The sequence below is a fragment of the Phyllostomus discolor genome, chromosome 2 (genome assembly GCF_004126475.2).
Source record: "Phyllostomus discolor isolate MPI-MPIP mPhyDis1 chromosome 2, mPhyDis1.pri.v3, whole genome shotgun sequence".
NCBI classification, from domain to species: Eukaryota; Metazoa; Chordata; class Mammalia; order Chiroptera; family Phyllostomidae; genus Phyllostomus; species Phyllostomus discolor.
In genome coordinates, this window is record NC_040904.2 from 10,921,512 (window position 1) to 10,942,724 (window position 21,213).

The 21,213-nt window shown below is 46.4% G+C and overlaps 1 protein-coding gene across 9 annotated transcripts in view; it reads left to right on the forward strand.

The window, feature by feature from the left end:
- Nucleotides 1-3,199: 3,199 nt before the first annotated feature.
- DIP2A (disco interacting protein 2 homolog A) overlaps nucleotides 3,200-21,213 on the forward strand; it is a 104,127-nt gene continuing 86,113 nt past the window's right edge. For 5 of the 9 annotated variants that reach the window (XM_028504536.2, XM_036017537.1, XM_036017536.1 and 2 more), the window contains exon 1: nucleotides 3,205-3,596. In XM_028504536.2, the coding sequence (XP_028360337.1) occupies nucleotides 3,506-3,596 (91 nt within the window). In that variant the 5' untranslated portion in view covers nucleotides 3,205-3,505. Of the gene's footprint in view, nucleotides 3,597-21,213 lie in introns of all 9 variants that reach the window. The other 4 variants (XR_004901227.1, XM_036017541.1, XR_004901228.1 and 1 more) reach the window with 3 other exon arrangements.

Sequence of the window (21,213 nt, forward strand, 5' to 3'; positions counted from 1 at the left end):
CTTCTGAGGCTAGTTCACAAAAAGGCCATGGCTTTCCTTTGTTTCTGGACAATTGCCCTGGGAACCCAGCCATCACAGTGTGAGGAAGTGTAGGCCACAAGGAGTGGCCATGCGTGGGTGTTCTGGCTGGTATCCTCAGTTTGGGTTCCAGCATCAACTGCTAGACATGTGAGGAAATGAACCTTTAGGACATTCCAGCCTCCGGCCTCCATGCTGCTCCGGCTGAGGCCTTAGATGCTGTGGAACAGAGATAAGCCATCTCATCATTCCCTGTGGTAACCTAGAAAGACATACAGGCATATCTCAGAGACATTGCAGACGGGGTTCTAGACCACCACAATAAAGCAAGTATTGCGATAAAGTGAGTGATATCACAATATTTTTGCTGGTGGAGGGTCTTGCCTTCGATTTTTTAAAAAAGCACAACATCTGTGAAGCACAATAAAATTAAGACATGCCTGTAAATGCTTGTTTTAAGCCACTAAATATATAGTAATTTGTCATGTAGCAATAGATAACACCATCACTCTACAAGTCGTCATTGGGCAAGATCGCGCTTAGTCTTTGCTGGGATGTAAGATCCCATATCTTAAAAGATTGCTCATAAGTCGATAACATTCTTCAAACCAATTTCACATTCCAGCTCCCTTTTCACTTCTGTGGAGGTCACGCTGGTGAATGAAACAGCGATGCTGGGGACTACCCCTCATCAGACGTGTTCACAGTCCAGCCCAACACACACTTTCCCGGCTCCTGGCAGTAGCTGTTGACTGGGTCTTACAGCTCGTTATGGGTGGAATTGTGCCCCCCACCCCTGAGCCCCCAAAAGGTGTTGAAGTCCGAACCCCCAGTACCTGTGACTGTGATCTTATTCAGAAATACGATCTCTGCAGAATGATCAAGTTAAGATGAATTCGTTAGGGTGAACCCTAATCCAATGACTGGTGTCCTTATAAAAGGGTAATTTGAACACAGAAACCGGCACACATGTAGGGAAAAATGAATATGTGAATATGAAGGCAGAGACCCGTGTGATGAATCTAGAAGCCAAGCAACACAAATCTGGTGGATTGCCAGCAAACCACCAGAGGCCAGCAGAGGGGAATGGAACAGACTCTTCCCTCGCAGCCCTTAGGAGGAACCTCAGGAGAGGTGAGAGGGAGAGATGAGCCACATGGGTCGGCTGGAAAGGTTCAAGGCAGCCTGGGTAGTCAAAGCATTTGAGGGCTTCTACCTAGACATCTCCAACCAAAGTGTCACAGGCCCAGCTTTTCCCAACCAGGGCCTCAAACTTAGCGTAACTTCCCTGGCTGGATGTTTACCATCTTTGATATACTAATTCCTGCCCCTGGCCCCTGTCTTTATTGTCTCAGTGTAGAAGATGAGTGTTTCTTTACATACATCCAAAGAAATTCCATGGCTTTCAATTGTTGCTAACCATCATTTGTCTATTATTTTTTTAAGAGTATGCATAGTACCAAGGAATAGCTATCCATTGCTATTATCCTTCCTTATAGCAACTATTTTCATAAATATAAAGGCCTAATACATCATCCACTAATGTATTCCATTTCACTTCAGTGGTTTACCTCCTACTTTAACACTGTTGCAAAATTGACAACTTGATCACTATGTTGCGTGGGTGTCATGGGTAGGTACAGCTAGCCAGGTTCTTGGTAATCACAAAGAACTGAACACACAGAGTTTATAGCAGAGAGAGAGAGAGAAAGAGGGAGCAAGCAGATTTATTAAGTGATAGTACACTTCACAGAATGGAAGCAGGTCAACTCTGAGCAGAGATTGATCCCCTGTGGCCAGAGGGATTCTATTCTTACAGGGTGGATATTTCCTGACCAATTTTGGTGGGCTTTTATTGTGCATGTACAAGTAGTTGTATTACTTTTAAGCTACTGTGCATGTGGTCTCCCATGATTTTCCTTGATTGCCCACCAGGGGAGAGGGTCCCACAATGCAAATTTATTATAACATTATTATAATGAAGTGAGGGTCAAGTAGCATCTTCTGTGAGGGTGCAGTCATGATCCACCATGATTCAGCACTTTTCCAGAAAGTGTGGACAAATGGTCTCAGAATAGGCTCCCTGGTCCTAGTCCCGGGGTGCCTCTGGAGTTTCCTCACTTGTGACTATCTGTTGCCTCACAGGGACAGAGTGCTTCACCCACAAGTGACGAGTGAGCAGCTTCAAACCCCATTTTATCACCTGCTTTCACAATACTCCTGGTCCCTGTTGCAGAATGATTTCTCTGGAAGCAGATGTGGATGGAGTCTGTGGTACGATGTTTGGTATCAACACCTATGAGAGGAAGGGGAAGGAAGCAGAATTGTGCAGAGTGTAGGTAGGCCCAGCCAAGCTCTGGCAGGCCCCCTGTGCTGCTGCTCATCAGAGGTGCTCTGTGTGGGGCTCACACGGCCAGACTTTATACTCCTGCCTCACTTAGTCACCAGATAAGGACTTCGGCAAGGTGGCTGTCCACCATGGACATGTATATTCACATTCACTAGTCCAGCCTTGTATGTGCAGACACACGTCCCTTGTGCAAGTGGGAATCAGCTGCTTTAGGGTCCTGTGGGCTTCTCAGTTCAACTCTACATGTGGGCTCCTAGTGTCTTGTCCCCTATCTGTCCTCTCACTTCCCAGGGTCACCTCAAGATCTGACATGGCTGCTGGAGTTACTTCCTGGTCAGAACTATATCTTCGAAGGCTGAAAAGCAAATAAGTTAACACAAAAAAGCCTGGGGAAAATGCCTGGGCCACACCTCTGCGACTATCCCGGCAGCAATGCAAAGCCAGGATATAAGTGTGCCCACGGTGTCCCAGCAGGTTACTAGGAACCAGAAAAAAGCCCCGGCAGTGCAGTACACAGTGGTAGGTAGGATCCCCTGACCCCAGGAGGAGATTGGGGGGCGTGCACCTCAACTCCAAGATCCTTGCATAGAGAGAGATACCCAGACCTGGACCTCTCGAGGAATCAGATCGCTAAGCAATCTGCACTCGGGCGCAGAGCCTCTCGGAAGTGACGTCCTCCCGCTTCTCCAATGGGAGCTCGGAGCGACCTCGCCGAGACCTCTAGGCCAATGAGAGTGAGCTATCGGTGTTGCTGGGCGGTGCCGGGACTCCCAGCCCCGCCCGCGATCCGTTGCGCAAGCGCGCTCCCCTACCGCCCCTTAACCGCGCACGCGGGCCCGTGAGTAGGGCTCCCGGAGATGTCGGGGGCGCGCGGGCGGCGGTGGCGCTAGAGGAGCCGCCTGTGAACGTGCCAGTGCTCGTGCTCGCGGCCGCGCCGGTGCCGAGCCCCTCGGGCCGCGCCCCTACTTTGCCGTCTCTGCTTCCCGACGGCCCAATGCTGGTTCCCCAGGTGAGGGGAGCGACATAGCCGCTCCCCGCAGCGCCGCTCGGACCCGGCCCCGACCCTGACCTGGGACCCCGCCCGGGCTCGAGCCGGCCTGGCAGTCGCGGGGCGCGGCCCAAGCGAGAGAGCGGGCCATGGCGGCCCGCGGGTGCCCGCTGGAGCCGGTGTCACTGCCCGCCGAGGTGCGAGAGAGCCTGGCGGAGCTGGAGCTGGAGCTGTCGGAAGGTGAGCGGCCCGGCCGCGGGGCCCCGCCCGGCCCTCACCCCGGACCCGGGACCCCCGCCATGCTTCTCACACTCGGGAATCCTGCCCCGCCCCTCACTCGGGACCCCCGCCTTGCCCGGCAGTCACCCGGGGAGCTAGCCTGGTCCCCCCTGCCAGGACCATTGGACCCTCGGGGCCCCTGCCGGCGTGCCGCAACCGCAGCGCTTTGGGTGCCCGACCGATTGACTGGGTGGGTAGTTCGACCTCAGGCGCGCAAACGCGGACGCGAGTGACCGTGTTGTCTCAGCTGTAGGCGGTGGTTGTCCCAGCCCGCGGCCGCAGGTACGGGCTTCACGAGTGTGGCTGTACCCAGGCAGCTGCCACCCACCTGGGGTGCGAACCTGTGAGCCCATCTTCGTCTGTGTGCCTCAGTTTCCCCCCCTGTGTGCGCAGTTTCCTTCCCTGTAAAACCGGGTTAAAACGGCACCTCCCTCTCTGGAGGCACTTAAAACGAGGTTGTTTAAGCGCCTTTACGGAATTTTTAAAAATTAAAAATAAGTTCAATGAATGGTTCTTTGCTTGTTAGAAAATAGACTGGAGGGATTCCGCTTGAGCGGTGGTGGGCGGCATGACCCATCTGGAGGTTATTGCTTCCGGAACCTGTGTCCTAATGCGCTGTTTGATGTCCTTGCTTGAAGAGAAAGTTCTTGCGCAGTATCCAGAAAAGCATCTAATGTCTAACTTTGTGTCTGAAACTTAAGTGCATTTTCAGCTTTTAGAATCCGTCTTTTATAGTCTTCTTCTTTAGGTTTCAGGTTGATATGTTTCACTGTGATTGGAGTAGTGAATTCTTACACCCATCTAATAAATACGCACTGGCTTGTACTAACTCATTTAATTCTCACCAGACTTGGGGAGGTAGGTGCTGTTGTCTGTTTCACAGATAATGCATCTACTTGAAATTGTTTTGAATTCAACATGCAGATTTTTTTAAATGTTCTGTGATAGGTGGCACATTTTTTTTAAATGGAAGTGCGATAAGAAATGGGTGGATTTGAGAATTCTTGGTGATGAGATGCTTTTGGGAAGTCTAAAAACTCAAATTAGAAATGGTTCTAACAGGAACCACCGTCCTGAATTTGTTACAGCTTTTCATCCAGGGAAAATAATGCATTGCAGTTTTGATTTTATGCATTGAAATATGTTTTTGCAGATTGCTCCTAATTTCGGTGCCAGTGTATTTGTTATTCTCTGTAGTTCTTGTTTCTTTGTACTTGTATGTTTGAGTGCTTTCTAGGAGTTGATGGTTAGGGAAGATTAGATCCTTTCCTCAAAGCACTTCATAATTTGCATGACAGAACAAACACAAAGTCAAGTACTTCAGTGAAAGAAATACCTCTTATCCATTGAATGTTTATACTATCGTCATTTTAGACGGATGTGGAGGATTTATACATGAGATAGGGATATAAGATTATATGTAAGTGGAGATGAACCTGGAAATGTAGCTTAAGCTGAGAAAGGGGGAGAACAATGCGTTAAAGGGAAGGGACAGCAGAGTGCAGCTGCCACCAAGGAGACAGAAGCCCTGGCTTCTGTCCCGGCCCTTAGGCCGACCCAAATAGGTCAGTGATTCCTTGGGCACAGTCACCCTTGGCCTTGCTCCCAGGGTGCTTCCACACCTTTGATGCCGGCTTCTTCAGTTTGGGTTGTGGTTCTTGTTGACGTGGGGCCTCCCCATTGTCCCGAGAGATGCTGTGAGATAGGGGCTGTGTCTTCGGCAGATTTTTGGCATCTTCACAGTGTCCTTGAATCTCCACTGAATTACAATGTCTCTGAACTTGGGTTTGGCCCGCTGTGAAAGGAGGTGAACACCTGCCTTATTGATGCCCTGCCGTTCCAATGAAGATTCAGTCAGATAGTGTATGTGGAAGTGCTTTGAAAGCGCTGAGGTTTTATGTATATGATTAAAGAAGGGCATTAACAAATCACAGCTCTAAGCAACTGAAGTTAGTTTCATTGTCATTATTTTAATATTTTGGTTAAGTAGAAGTAAAAGTGGAATTCCCTTTGTCCTGTGCCACTCCCTCCCCTCAATTTTGGAGGGGAGATAGATTTCCAATTCAGAATAAAGTAATGTTAAATAGGATGACTTCATAGTATTCACACTCGTCTGAATGAGACATTGCTTAAGAGTTAGGGTTGACACTATGCTAGGCAGGTTGGAGAAAGGGGAAACTTAACAGGCTAAATGCTGCTTCTATGGAAGGTGGTAGTAAGTGACAGGTCCCTGACCAGTCTGGAGAATCCTGCATTGTTTCTCCTCAATCTGAACACCAGCAGTGGCTAGTTGCAAGTAGGCTCCTGCCTGTATTATGATTCATGTGTGGCCTTGTTCTCCAGCATCCTTCCTAGATTCTTGTCATCCACTGTTGTTAGTGGGGTTCGCCCTCAGGGAAGTGTCTGGTCTTAGAACGCACTGATTTCTACCAGTAGGGCGGCTTTGCTGACTTTTTGTTTTGGATTCTGGAGAAAGAAGCACAGCTGTGGTCTTACTCCCTAACTTTTTTGGCTGATTCACCCTTCTTGACTTAGGGGTCACCTTCAAATTAAGATGAGGATGAATTCACACATGCGGCTTTCCAAGAGTGTCATAATGTCTCTGGATGAAAATGAGGTATTAGAAGTATAACCTGGACTTAAAAAAAAAAAAAAAAGACTTCTCAGACACTGTGCTTTATCTATTATTGTATCAAGTTACCTTGGATATGCCACAGCTGCTTTTGGTACTGTACCATGTCTTGGGGCTATTGCTTCTGAACTGCTTTAAAAACGTGAACAATGGTGTAAGATTTGTTCTTTGTTGTAGTGGCCTGCACTGGTTTAGAGAGGAAATCCCACACAATAGGCTACATTTGTCCCATTCCTGTTTCTTTATTCTGATTAATACAGTTCTTCCCTAGCTTTAACTTTAGTTTTTTGTTTTCCTGCACTCTGATAATACAGGGGCCCCAGGATGGACGGTGTCAAAGGAAAAGGGGAAAAGCTCTGTTTGTGGGAAAGAAGGAAAGGGCTTCTTTCACAAAGTGTTCTGCCTGCCCCCCCCCATTTAAATATTTTTAAAAAGATTATTTATTTTAGGGAGGGAGAGAGAGAAACAGAAACATCAATTGGTTATTATTCCACTCATCCATGCATTCACTGGTTGCTTCCCTTACATGTCCAGCTGGAGATGCACCCACAGCCCTGGCATACGGGCACTGTGCTCTGACCAGCTGAGCTGTCCCGCCAGGGCCTAATGTCTTCAGTTTCTAAAATTTAGGGTATAATTCTTAGTTTTCAAAATGATAGACTGATACTACCTTCACATCAGTAAACTTTTGTTGTTTTTCCTAAATGTATTGTGGTAAATTAAAGTTTTCATGTCTAAATTCTGTTCATCTGTCAAAGATTAGCCCAAATGCCTTCTTTATATATTTTGAGCCAGGATCATCTCTGATGTGGTTACTTTCTTGAAATATTTCCCCACACTTGCCTCCTCTTTTGGACTTTTTGCCACTTACTATTTTTTTGCATTTTTTATTTATTCAGTGTATCCATTCATTCAGTAATGATTGTGTGCCTGCTGGGTGCTAGGTAATGTTTTGGCCCGCAAAGGTCTGGTCTGGTCTAGCTCTGTTTCTCCACTGATCATAAAGCTTTGCAAAATGTATTAAAATAATGCAAGCTCTGGCTGGTGTGGCTCAGTGGATTGAGCTCCAGCCTATGAACCAAAGGGTCACCAGTTCGATTCCTGGTCAGGGCATGTGCCTAGGTTGTAGGCCAGCTCCCTGGTAGCAGGCATGTGAGAGGCAAACACACATTGTTGTTTTTCTCCCTCTCTTTCTCCTTCCCTTCCCCTCTCTCTAAAAATAAATAAATAAAAAAAAATAATAATACAGATATACATTGCAGAGAAATGAAACAATTTTAAGGAAAGGTAGGGAGGGTCCAGTGAGCCTACCCCTGGCCTTTCCCCAGAGGCAGCTCTTGGTATCCATTTCTTGTGTTTCTTTCTGGAAGTAATCTGTAGTGGTTCCCAAACCGTGGTTCACAGACCTCTGGTGGTACCTGAGACCCTTTCTGGGGGCCTGTGAGGGAAGACTATTTTCGTAATAATTCTAAGATGTCATTTGTGTTTTCCCTGTGTTTGTGCTGATGGTGAAAAAGCAGTGATGGGTAAAGCTGCTCGTACCTTAGCACGAACTGAAACAAGGGCCCGCAATCATGCCGACAGTCACTGCCTTCTTAGGCCCTTTCCACTTGTAGTAAAAATCAAAGGGGGGTGGCCCCTTTCACTTAAACATGTCCTACCTTGATGAAGCAATAAAAATTAATTTTCTTAAGTCTTGGCCCTTGAGTACTTACCCTTCTAATGCTCGGCTTGAGGAAACGGGCAGAGTGTTCCTGCCACACAGAGGTGCAGGGCTTGTGTGCGGAGCAGCGGGTGTGCTGCTGGGGCTGCAAAGTGAAGGAGCCCTTCTGTGGAGGAGTGCCGTTTCTACCTGAAAGAATGGGTGGCAGACAGACCACAGTTATTCATACTCCGGTGTTTGGTGGATAGTGTCTGTAAAATAAATGGAGAGCAACTGTCAGAATTTGTGGCCAATGATAATATTTGTGCTTTCAAGCAAAAATTAAGAACTTGAAAAGTTTTGTCTGCTACCATGGGCATGGCAGCTTCCCAGTACTTAAAGACTTTCGGTGAGATCAGTGGCAATATTAATGAATGTGAGTGTTTTACATTATATAATGAAATGTGCCAGCATTTGGGAGATGTGCATAATTCTGTGAGCCACTGTTTTCCAAATGATCAGTGCATCCTGATAAAAATTCTGGCATGGGTGAAAGATCCATTCAAACGATGGACCATGCAACAGTGTAAACAAATGCATTGCTGTGGTTTTGGAGTCTATCTTGCAGCTCTTCTTTAAGAAACTACTACTTTAAAACAACAACAACAACAACAACAACAAACTACCGCTTACCTAACGTTGTTGCAGTAGCAAAGAAGAACGTCCACAGTGATCCAAAGAAGCTATTGAAATACTCCTCCCTTCTCCAACACATGTCTCTATGAGGCTGGCTTTGCTTCATAAGCTTTAACCAAAGCCACATATTGCAACATACCGAATGCTGAAGCAGATAAGAGAATCTAATCGTCCTCTGTGAAGCCAGATATTAAAGACATTTGTAAAAGTAAAACAATACTGGTACTCAGTAGATGTTTTTGGCTTTGGAAATCTATTATTTTTTTTATAAACATTTACTTTAACATGTAGGTTTATTAAAATTTTTAAGTGAATTAAATATTTTACAAATTTCACAGCTTTAATTTTTAATGTGGTAAACATTGATAGATATAACACACCCAAAGAAAAGCTCTTTGGGGTCTTAATAACTTTTAAGAGTGTGAAGGGGCCCTGAGTCCAGAACCTTTGAGAACTATGTAAAACAATAACCTTTGCAGCTAAAAGCTTTTCTGAAAGAAAGGGTTTATTGAGCCACATGCTGGCCAGAAAAAGGACCAGGTCCTGGGGCATGCGATCTGAACCCTCAGCAGCAGGGCAAGAAGCATGTTCACTGCCCTGGGGTTGATGGGCCTCTTACTTGGTAAGGTGGGGAAGAAGGATGTAAGTTGTTCTGAGAGCATTTACATTGGCCGTAGGTAAAGGGGGTGGGAGAAGGTGAGGTGAATATAGCTCTGGGATAGGTGCATAGCCTGGAAGGCAGTCTTTGCTCTTTTGGATTGGTCATGGGCAGTAGTCCATGAAGTTCTTGCTTAGCGGTGGTCAGGTAGTCTCTCTAGATTTTGGTGGAAATAGCTAGCTGGAAGTTAATTCAAAGTTTCAACATACATTCAAGGATGTAAGCATCTTTTTTCCAACTGATAAACCTCTCGAGTCTCTTCCTCCCACCCTGTGGCTGCTGTGATTTGATGTAGGACATCTCAGATTTTTCTTCTTGTCAACTGCTAGGCCATGCAACTGCAGCAGAACTCTTTAAAGTTTTGTGACATATACTTTGGTGTAATAAGGATTTTTGTTTACATATGTGAGGACAATCAGATGTTTCAATTTAAAACATATTTGAAAATCTTTAGCCCTGGCTGGTGTGGCTCAGTGGATGGAGCGCTGGCCTGCAAACTGAAAGGCTACTGGTTCAATTCCCAGTCAGAGCACGTGCGTGGGTTGCCGGCCAGGTCTCCAGTTGGGGGTGTGTGAGAGGCAACCACACTGATGCTTCTCTCCCTCTCTTTCTCCCTCCCTTCTCCTCTCTCTGAAAATAAATAAATACAGTTTTTTAAAAAGGAAAATCTTTAAAATGTATTCTTATTGCTCGTTGCTTATATATCCCACTTTAGCAAAATGCATTATTCATGATTGAAGAATATTCCCTGAGCTGCCCCAGTAGCTCAGTTGACCATTTCACTTGAGTGAGGGGCCACTAGTTTTCCCGTTTTGTGGGTTAAATGTTTTGGTTGCCTGCTTTTCTGCTGTGGCATCTCATGGGAGATCCCATAGAAGCAAAACATGGGACAGATCCTTTGTGCTGCCACTGGATACAAGTTTCTGTCCCCCAGATTGAAAGGGTTTCAAGGAAGTAGGAATCTTTCTTTGAATGTTACGGGTAGGCCGCTCACTTGGAGGGTACCTGGAGAAACTTGGAGTGACCATACTTATATTAAAAAGTTGGAGAAGCCAGGAAAATAGAAGCAGTGCAATGGGTTGATTTCATCTCCCTAGTTATGTACTTCCCAGTGGCACGCCCAGTGTTCTTGACATCAGAGAGCATCGTTTTTTTTAGCAGCCCTTTCCTCTATGTGAGTTATTTTATTCGTAATCATTATATGACATGGACACTAACAATAATGGAAGAAAAGATTCCCTTTAGATTTTTTTCTTTTCACAGTGAATCGTCCTAGTGCAATTGTCTCTTCACAAAATTTTTATAAGTTTTTAAAAATAATTAATACTATGATTTCAATTTTAATGTACTAAAATTTGCATACTGTTCATTGCTACTAATTCTGTACATGCTGAATTCCTGCTTTTGTTGTAAGACTTAAGTTTAAGCTTCACTTTATCTTTGGAGCTGCACCTTTTATTAAGAACATCCCGCTCCCCAGAGCTGGGTGCTGTTGGTTCCGGGTCCCTTTAGCGCTCATTGTATCACTTTTGTAGGATTTATCACAATATCGTATCTGTTTGCTTGTCTGCTTTGCCATTTCACAGGAAGCATTTTATTCTTTATTTTTTAAAGATTTTATTTCTTTATATTTAGAGAGAGAGGAAGGGAGGGAGAAAGAGAGGGAGAGAAACACTGATGGTAGAAACATCCATCGGTTGCCTCTCATACACGTCCCGACCCTATGGGGCCCTGACCCGGGATGGAACCTGCAACCCAGGCACGTGCCCTGACCAGGAATCCAACTGGTGACCTTTTGCTTTGTGGAGTGATGCCCAGCCAACAGATCCGCACCAGTCAAGGCCACAGGAAACATTTTAAGAGGAAATTTTGATCTGTTCCTTTTTATAGCCTCAATATGTTGTGTATTTGAGGCATTTCAATGAATGTTTATTGAATTAATAAAAGTAAAAATTACATACGTGTTTATTCCCAGTTTTAAATCAAGAATTCTCTGTAATTGGTTGTTACTTAGCCTTTTGACAACACTTTTTCAAACTCAGCGAAGCCATCCACACGACAGATCTGTGTGCCTCGGAGCTGCTGAACCAGGAGGTGGTGGTGGTTGCCTTACATTACCAGGAAAAACAGACTGAGATGTGTGTGCTGCGGAGTCTCAGCTGAGTGGGAGAGGGCCCACTGGGTGAGCTCGAAGATCACGTCTAGTCTAGCAGGTGGTTCTGACCCCGTGTGGCCGTGATCTGCCTGTGGCCTTCCCTGCCGGGCCCTGGGCCCACACCGCCTTCACACTGAGGCCATGCTTCCTATTGCAGGGGTGCAAAAGCAGGCTCATTCCGTGGAGGCTGTGACTCCGGAGGGGACTTTGGCTCAGGGACTCCATATGGGCTTGAAAGTTCCTTAGAGCTGCCCAGAATCTGGGGCTTTCTGTTCTGCCTGCCTTCCCTTCCCTCCTTTCCACAAGAATCCACCTGTATCATCTCACATGGCTCTCCAGCCTCCTCTGCCTCCCTCCACACTGTTCCCATGTGAATCTCTCACGTGCCTAACTTTGTCATAGCATCTGCTTCTCAGAGGCCCTGAGTGTGGGGTCAGTGGTTGAGATGCACGTTGGAAGGGCTGTTTTATCTGTGCTGTTGGTTTGAGCGTCTTCTCCCTTACCGATAACCTGCTCACTGAGGTGCTACCTGACACAGAGTTTTTGGTCATGTGCACTGAACTGCTTATTTGCTCTCCTCCGGACACTGGCAGTGGATGACTCTGGTTTGGCTGTCCACTGTGATGCTGTATGAGAGCAGGGGCCTAGGCAGTGTGTGTGTCATCTGTGTCCACTGACCCCAGGCCCTGCAGTAAAGAAAGGCACTGTTTGCTCTGTCCACCTGCTTTCTTCTAACAGCTGCTCAAGGGAGGGAGGTTGGGGCTGTGGGGAGGTGACTTGAGGCTGGTGGTCAGAAAATACCTGTGAGCAGGTGAACTACCCAGTGACAAGAGGAGCCTTTTATGTGCTTTGAGAACGAACAGCCCAAGCAGGTGGGCTAGCTGGGCCAGGGCCATAGGAGGAGTGGGCTTGGCGAGTCTGGTGATGAGAGAGGGTGGGCGAGTTGTAGGAGACAGGCCAGAAAGGCCACCTGAGCTGGGTTAGGCGTGGAGGATCTTTAGTTTCTATTTTAAGTGTGAAGAGGATCCGTTGGAGCTTTTGCTGGTTTGACCATTTATGTCCTTAAAGACTCACTAGTTGCTGTGAGGAATGGATGGGAGGAAGACAGGAGTGAACCCAGCAAGACCAGTCAGCAGGCAGACACCTCCGGGTGAGAAGTGGTGGCTGGATCTAGGGCAGTGGCGGGGGGCAGGGGTGAGAGCGATAGCTTTGAGGTGGTCTGAGGGACCCCAGGGAATGCCGACGGCCCCAGGGAATGCTGACGGCCTCGGCCTCGATGCCTTGAGAGGAAGACGTGGGGAGATGCACGTGGGCGGGGGTGAGATGGGGAAGAGAAGGGGATGGCGGGGTTTGAGGGAAAGCGCGGTATGTTTATTCGAGGAGGAGCTTGTCTGAACACTTTGTGATATGTACGCGGTCACCGTGTGGAGGTGCTGAGTCAGCGATGTGAGATGCAAGTCTGGAATTTGGGGGCGATAGAGATGGACAGTTCATTCATCGTCGCTTTCAAATATGTGTTGAGGAATTGTAGTTGTACAGAGAAATGTCTGCTGCCATAGACACGCATTCTGGGGGGTGGGGATTAGATGATATAAATTAGACTAGATGAACTAAAATACATGGAATGTTAGACTGTGATAAGTACTACTAAGAAGAATAGAGAGGAATAGGAAGCACGCACGTGTACATTTGGGTGGCGAGGCTGCCATGCTCACTAGGGTGACGAGGAAGGCCTCCCTGAGAGGGGACATTGGCATCTAAGACGAGAAACTGGATTTCTGGAGGTTCATCTGGGCGGAGGGCCCTGCAGGTGGAGAGGCCACAAGGCAGATGAAGACTCCTATATGAGGAGCCTCATAGAGGTCTGTGTTGGGGGGGCACAGGGGCCAAAGGGGGGTGGGGGTGGACCAGATCCCATAGGGTCATATACGCCTTCCCAGAATTCAAGTTTGTGTCTGAGGAGAGGGGAGCCGTGGGGGAGGGCTGTGGTCTGACAGGCGTAGGTGCTGGGTATGGGTCTCTGTCCCCATAAATGAGATGGTGCGCAGGGCTAGGCCGGAGGTAGACAGTGAGGTGATGAGCACGGATGGCGGTACCAGCGAGTTGTCTCGGTCATTAGCTGTTTTGGGATGACTTTGAGGAATGCACCTTCTGCATTCAGTAAAGACTTATTAAATGCTTCGTGCATGTAACAGATACCAGGAACATCATGAATTTACTATCCTAATGTTATGTCACCTTCCCTGTTTAACAGGCGTTTATGGTCTAACCTGGGTCCTGACTGCTAATTTCAGAGCTATTTCTATTGAGAATGACTTGTGTAATAAAACTGACCACCCCCCACCCCCACTCCAACTTCCCCAGCCCACTGGATCTCCCTCATGTGGCTCATTTTTCTTTAGGAACACTTAGTGTAAGGAGGTACTTTCAGACAGTCTTATCTCATGTTTGTCTCCCCTACCCAGTAGCCATGAGGACCTTGAGGAAAGTGATATTTTCATCCTGCTTGGCACTGGCCAGGTCTGAAGTGGCCCCTTCCTCGGCTGGGCAGCTGGCTCCTGTAAACTGCCTTGAGTTCTCACACTAGGCCCTTGTTGGCAGCAAGTAAGGAATGTGCTGTCTCAAGGGCTCCCTTCTTGAGGGAGAGCCACCTGGCCCTTATCCCCTGGGCAGGCGCTCGACCAGGGCGTAGGTCAGAGCCTGCACTCTGAGGCAGCTGCTAGTGGCCCTTCAGTTCCCTTCTCTCCTTTGACCTTCCGTCTCACAAGGTGGGGTGAATAGACATCCAGGACTTAGATGTTTGAAGAGACGCAGGGGTGGGACGCTGGTCTCCGGAGTGAAGAGCTTCTGTCCGGTGGAGCGTCCTCATGGAGCGGAGGCAGGCGCACGCCCGACGCCTGGATGTCAGCTGGTGTGTGGTTGCCGTGGCCCTTCTCTCATCATCGGGTGCAGGATGGCTGCTCCATCTTTTTGTTTTTTATTTAAGTTTTTTTAAATTGAAAAGTACTAACGCGATGTAATTTTTGATAACACATAAACACATTTTAATTTCACCTTTCACTACATTTATTTTCCCTGACATGATATACAACATTGAATATAAAAATGAGTTCATATGAAGTACCTGATCACTACGCAGTGATATAACTAAAGAAATGGTGAAAATGAAATCAGGTTAACGGGAAACGTACTTTGTTCTGTTCTGCCAGTAAATCTTTTAAAACTAATTCTTGATGTAACATTTTGTTCGCAGTAGGCTTGTTCTGAGTAAGACTAACATAACCCTTGTGGATCAGTCTTTGGATCCTTATATTGTCTAACATTTGTATATTGTACTTATGAGGCCTGTCCGGAAAAACTCCAGCCATTGTTAATATAATGAGAATGGTTTGCCTGACATCAGTGTAACCTGGCAGCCAAGGAGAGTGGACTGGAATGTGCATGTGTGAACAAGGACGACTTCACTGTACTAGTCAGTGGTGGCGGTAGGTGCCATTGAGTGAGCATGTGTACTGTGTGGCTGTCACATTCAAAGTGACCGAGTGAGTAGAGCAGTGAATCTGCATCATATTTTGCGTTAAGGTTGAACATTCCTCTGTGGAAACTATTTGGATGATTGAGAAGGCTGCAGCTATGGGCAGGTGGTGATTGGCAGCCTCATCACACCAATGTGCCTGCTCATGCATGATGTTGCATGCAGAGCTTTTTGGTGAAACATCAAATCACCCAGGTGACTCAGCCCCGCCACAGCCCAGATTTGGCGCCCTGTGACTTCTGGCTTTTCCCGAAACTAAAATCACCTTTGAAAGGAAAGAGATTTCAGACCATCAGTGAGATTCAGGAAAGTATGACGGGGCAGCTGATGGTGATTGGGAGAACTGTGTGAGGACCCAAGGTGCCTACATTGAAGGAGACTGAGGTGTCATTGTCCTATGTGCAGTGATTCTTGTATCTTGTATTGTCTTCAGTAAATGTCTCTGTTTTTCATATTACATGGCTGGATGCCTTCTGGACAGACCTTGTATATATTTAAAAGACTGGGAAATTATACACTACTTGGCAAAGAAAAGCCGATATAGTGTAGTATGTGAACGATACAATATCTAAAAATAGTTACTGCTATCATTTTTTTGTTGATAAAGAATTGCTGGGAGTGATGTACCCAAGGGCCCCTTTCCCTTTCTCACGTAGGAAGTGAGTGGTCTCTGTTCTTAAGATTTCCCGGATTCTTGAGGCAGCGCCTCAGATAGTCCCTGAGGGACAGTCATCATCCAGGGGTCTCATTTCAGACTCGGGCTTTGTGTTACTCAGCTCTAAGGAAAAGATAGATATCCTGTTTCTTCAGTATGCACTGATTTCATTATTTGAGAGCACCATTTGGAAGTAGCAGAGATAGAACTTTTATTCCAGTTCTGGTTTAAGAACTTTTTCTGTAGGATCTTTGGTAAAGAGCCTTTAAATTGAGTATCTGAAACTTAAAAGGGGTCACTGTGGCTTGTCGAAAGCAGGTAAATAACTCCAAAGAACATGTCACAGTAAGTTCCCACATGACTTTGTTTCCTGACGTTATCTCCGAAGATGAAGCAGACTCAGGGTTAGCCTTTTCAGGAAACAACTGGGAAACACTAAAATTAGGAACATTTTGAGGTAAAGATTATAAAAATGAGAGATTCTAGCCTTGTTATTAGATAATTTTGATGTTAGGGACTGAATTGTGTCCTCCCCAGATTTGTATGTTGAAACTCTCACCCCTTTCCACCCCCCTCCACATGACTGAATATATTTAGAGGTAGGTCATTTAAGGGGGTGATTAAGGTTAAATGAGGTCCTAAGGGTGGGGTCCTAATGCAGGAGGACGGGTAGTGAGAGGAAGAAGCACCAGGAGTGCCAGCAGAGGGACCGCGTGCAGACCAGAGGGAATGAAGCCCTGTGCGAGCAAGCCAGTGAGAGAGGTCAGCAGAAGCCAGGCCTGCAGACGCCTGCTCTCAGACTCCTTGCCTCCGGAGCTGAGAGAAAATACATTTCTGTTGTTTAAACTGCCTGAGGTATTTTGCTAGGACAGACTGAGCAGACTGAGGCACTTGATGTGTCATTCTGCCATTGAGCAACATTCAACAGACAAGAAGCCTAGTGTGGGGGCTGAAAAACATGTCAACAGTGGCAGTCTCGTGTGCTGTGTGTAGCACCCCGTCGGCCCAAGGAGGGGGCAGTGCTGGGCAAGCGGGGCCAGTAGAAGAAATGAATTTTTCTCCTAGCTGTGCCTGGAAAGCGTATTCTTGAGGGTGGAGTGGGAGTGTAAGGAAGAGCATGCTAGACTAAGGAAGACGGGCCAGTGTTGAGTGGGTTGCAAGGTTCTAGTGTTCCCCAGCAGACGGGTGGAGAGGACAGGTTTGGAACAGCAGGGGCCAGCTTATGGGAGGATGTACACATCCTAGTGAGGGCTTTGGACTGCAGTCTCTGGAGTTCAGACCAGTGTCAGAACCCACACAGATGCCTCCTGGCAGTCATGTGGATGCTGTGGATGTTCGAAGTGACTGGGAGTGAGGCAGGTACCTTTTGGCTCTAGAGAGGTACAGTCCACCCTTCTGTCCAGTAGAACTCTCGGTGGTGATGGGAATGTTTTGTGCTGTCCAGTATGGTAGCCACTAGCCACATGTGACTATTAAACACTTGAATGTAGCTGGTGGGACTGGGGAACTGAATAGTCAATTTAATTTCCTTTTAATTAATTGAAATTTAGTGGCTACTGTATTGGACAACATAGCACAATGTATGCTCTGCTTAAAGGCATTCTATTAAAAACAATAATGCCATTAAAATATATCTTATGCAATTTTCTTTTTTTCCCCTTTTTAAAAATTGTCATCTGAGTATATGTTTATTGATTTGAGAGAGACAGAGAGACATTAATTGGTTGCCTCCCTTATGTGCTCTGACCTGGGATCAAACCTACAACCTAGGTATGTGTCCAAACCGAGAATCGAACCCACAGCCTCTTGGTGTACAGGATGACGCTCCAACCAGCTGAGCCACCCAGCCAGGGCTCTTACACAGTTTTCTACCCATGCTCTTGACAGTGGGGAGGAAAAGGGAAAGATTTAAAATATGGTTCATGTGTGCATTCAACATTGGCCAATTTTCTGTTTTTAATATAAGACTAGGGGGTGGTTATTTTTGGGTGCTTTATTTTAAGCAGGTCTTCCTTAGTAAATGATGGAGCCAGCGGTTACTTTGTTTAAGGTATTAAGCAGCAGCTGAAATATTCCTGTTTGTCTGTTTTTCCTCTCTCTCTGTTTTAGAATGAATTTTCTGGCAGCATGTAGAGAGTGGGTTGGAGGAGTATGAAATTGGGGACACAAAATGAGATGAAAGAGCACATTGCAGTAATCGAGGGCAGGACATGGTGATGGTCTGCATGGAGGCTGAGCCAGTGGGAGGGGAGAGCGGTCTGAAATGGTATCGGCAGGCTTTGGTGTGGAGAACTGGACATCGAAGGAGGGCTGCCAAGTTCCTGAGACGAGCGGGAGATGACGGGGCTGTTAGTGAATATGCGGGACACAGAAGAGCTTGTCTGTTTTGTCTGTCGAGTGTGTGGTGTCTCTGGGAGGGGTCTGAGTGCTGGGTCCAGGGACATGTGGTTCTGTGAGACATAATTCCTAGAAAGGGCTAGTGTAGAAATCGGAAGTTACTGGCAGATAAATTGTAACTGAAGTAAGTACAATGATCCCATATGGAGAACTGAATAATGCAGAGAGGGCCTAGGACAAACCCTGAGGCACTGAGGCCCATGAGGAATAGGCAGAGAAAGGTGACCACAGGGAGGACTGAGGAGGGAGCCACAGAAGCAGCAAGAGAAGCGAGTGAGGGCATCTGTGCAGCTGAGGCAGGAGAGGGTTTCAGGACAAAAGGCATGTAGGCAGTAGAGGATTTCTGGTTGATATTCATGACCAGTCATCAGATGAAGATGACTCTCCCTCCCCAGATCTCATTAAACTGATGGAAGTTTTAACAATTGAAACGAAATTCATAGCAGTCTAGATTTGAAGAACCAGAAAGGCAGATCAGAACAGCAAGCACTATCTAGGCAGGGAAGACAGGACCCAGCAGTCAGTACAGAGGGACAGTGTACCCTTTGAACTGAGTTGGGGGAGAATAGGAGTGGGAGGCGGTGGTGAGGAGAGGATGTCGTTTTCATTGGTTTTCCAGAGCTGGCCTCGCCACTCTGGTAGAAGGGGTCTCCAGTTGTACGTGGGAGGCCATGCCCAGGGGCAGGCCCCACCTCTGCCTTAGCCGGAGCAGCTTCTCCATTTGACTCCTCAGAAGAGTTTACTTACGTGGAGGGTATGCAGCTGAAGAGTTGGAAAACACTGGAGTGGATGGTGCTTGAGTTCTCCTTCCAGCTGCAAGAGCTTTCTGAGTTCTAATCAGGACTGTCTCATAAGAATCATACCATAGTGTGGCTTTATATCTCTCCAAGTGATGTGTGAAAGCATTCTTTCATTAAATGTCTGCTATTTTTAAAAGGTTTATTATCTATTTACACATTTATGTAATACAAATTTGTTAGCCAAGAGCCATGTTTTATGGAAGAAATTTATTATCCTTCTCTTGTATGTCCTATGCTCGAGCTCTTACTTAGTTAAGTGGGATAATTTAAATAAGCTCATGAGGATTGTAGAAAATACGGCAGATATTTGCATTGAGCAGGGACTCTCTCTAGTCCTTGGGAAGCACAACCTAGCCGGCTCCAGAATTCATTTAGAAACTGTCGCATGTGGATGCTTGCTCACTTAAAAGTTTTTTCTAGTTGTGAAATGTTTCAAACACAGAAAACTTCTGAGAATCATTTGACACACACCCATGTACCTACCATTCAACTTTTTGAAAAAATTAAGAATTTTGCCACATTAGCTTCAGATCTTTTTTCATAGAACCTTTACCAAGGGAGTTGAAACCACACTCACTCTGAGTCCATTCCCCTCTTCCCAACTTCCCTTCTGAACTTGGTGTTTTATCATTTTATTGCATATTCTTATATCCTTTATCTATAGTGCCATTTTGCATGTTTTAAAACAACATAAATGACCTACTATATGACTGCTTCTGAAACTTGCTTTTTATCCTAACATTATGTTTTTTAATGTTAATACATGTAGCTCTGGCTTATTCTAACTGCTTTGCATATTGTCTCATGATTATACCATAATGTATTAATTTTTTTCTCTGTGGAGTGTCTATTTTTTTAAATAAATAAACTACTTTACAGAGCAATTTTATATTAACAGCAAAATTGAGTGGAAAGTACAGAGAGTTCCCATAAATCCTTGTTTCCAAACATGCCCAGCCTCCCCCACTGTGGGTAATCACAAAGCAGCACGAGTTACAGTCAGTGACCTACACACTGACACTTTGTTGTCACCCAGGGCCCATAGATTGCCTCATGGTGCTATGCCTTCTGTGGGTTTTGACCTGTCTATAATGACATTTATTCACCATTTATTATATGGTCCAAAGTGTGTTTTTTGAAACAAGTGGAGGATGAGCAACCTGCAGGGTTGGCACCAGCATCGCTCCACAGTCTGCTTGAAGAAGGTTGCAGCGGGCGGGGGAGGCGTCAGGGCCTCAGCCTGGGAGCTCAGGCACAAACCGGCCTGGGAGGTGGGCTCAGGAAGAGAGGGAAGTGGAGAGAGCCTTCCTGCCCAGACGGTGGCTGATGGTAGGGAGCGTCAGCATCACAGTGGGCTCAGTATTGGAGGAAGCAGATCCAGGGTGGGTCAAGGAAGGTTCGGGATGAATCTCACCAATAGCATATTCTAGCCACAGTTTCTCTCTTATTCTTTGGAGTGATGTGACCTTGCTAGATCGTGGACATAACTAAAAACAGTCATTCCATTTATCTGTATAGCCGCTTTGTGAGGGTAAATCTGGCATAGTTGACCTGGAGGCGTTTGCCCTTCCTAACTAAGGTAACTCAAGGAATCACATGTTCTTTTTCTGATAGTATAACAGTTGAAACTTTTTATGTCTAACTTTTATTAGTTGTCCACTGTAGTATACTTCTTGATAATCTCAAAGAAATCAGGCCCGAATCCAGGGAGGCTTTGAATGTTACCTTATTTGGAAAAAGGGTCTTTGCAGATATGATTAAGTTATGCATCTTTTTTTTTTTTGTGTGAAAAGGAAAGGAAACGTTTATTTAAAGCTATACAGACTTAAAGTAGTGACCCAATGTCTTCATTAAAATATCAAAGTCCTTTAGGATATCCACAGACTCACACAGTCCTTCCTTCTCCCTCTGCCCTAATCTGGGGTACCGCATCTCAGGAAAAGAAGTAATTTCAGGCTCCTGGCACCATCAGCCATGTTGTTGGCCAGGATCAGGCCACATGGTTCTCCTTGGCAAAGATGCGAGGGGGTCTCCACTCTGGCGAAAGCCACATGGTTCTCCCCTTAATGGCTGCCGTGTCTAAGTTACACATCTTGAGATGAGTTACCTGGATCTTTGGAGTGGACCTTCCATGCCATCTGCAGTGTCTCTGTAAGAGAGAAGCAGACAAAGATGGGGGAGAGGCTGTGCTCACCAAGGCAGGGGTGGGAAGGATGGGCCACAGGCTGAGGAATGTTGCAGTCGTGTTGCAGAATGTTGCCGAGGCAAGGAGAGGACTCCCCCCAGGGCCCTCAGAAGGAGAGTGGCCCTGCCACCGGGATTTTGGTTCAGTGAAACTGATTTTGGATTTCTGGCTTCCAGAACTGCGTGCATGAGAATAAATTTCTCTTGTTTTAAGACACCAAGTT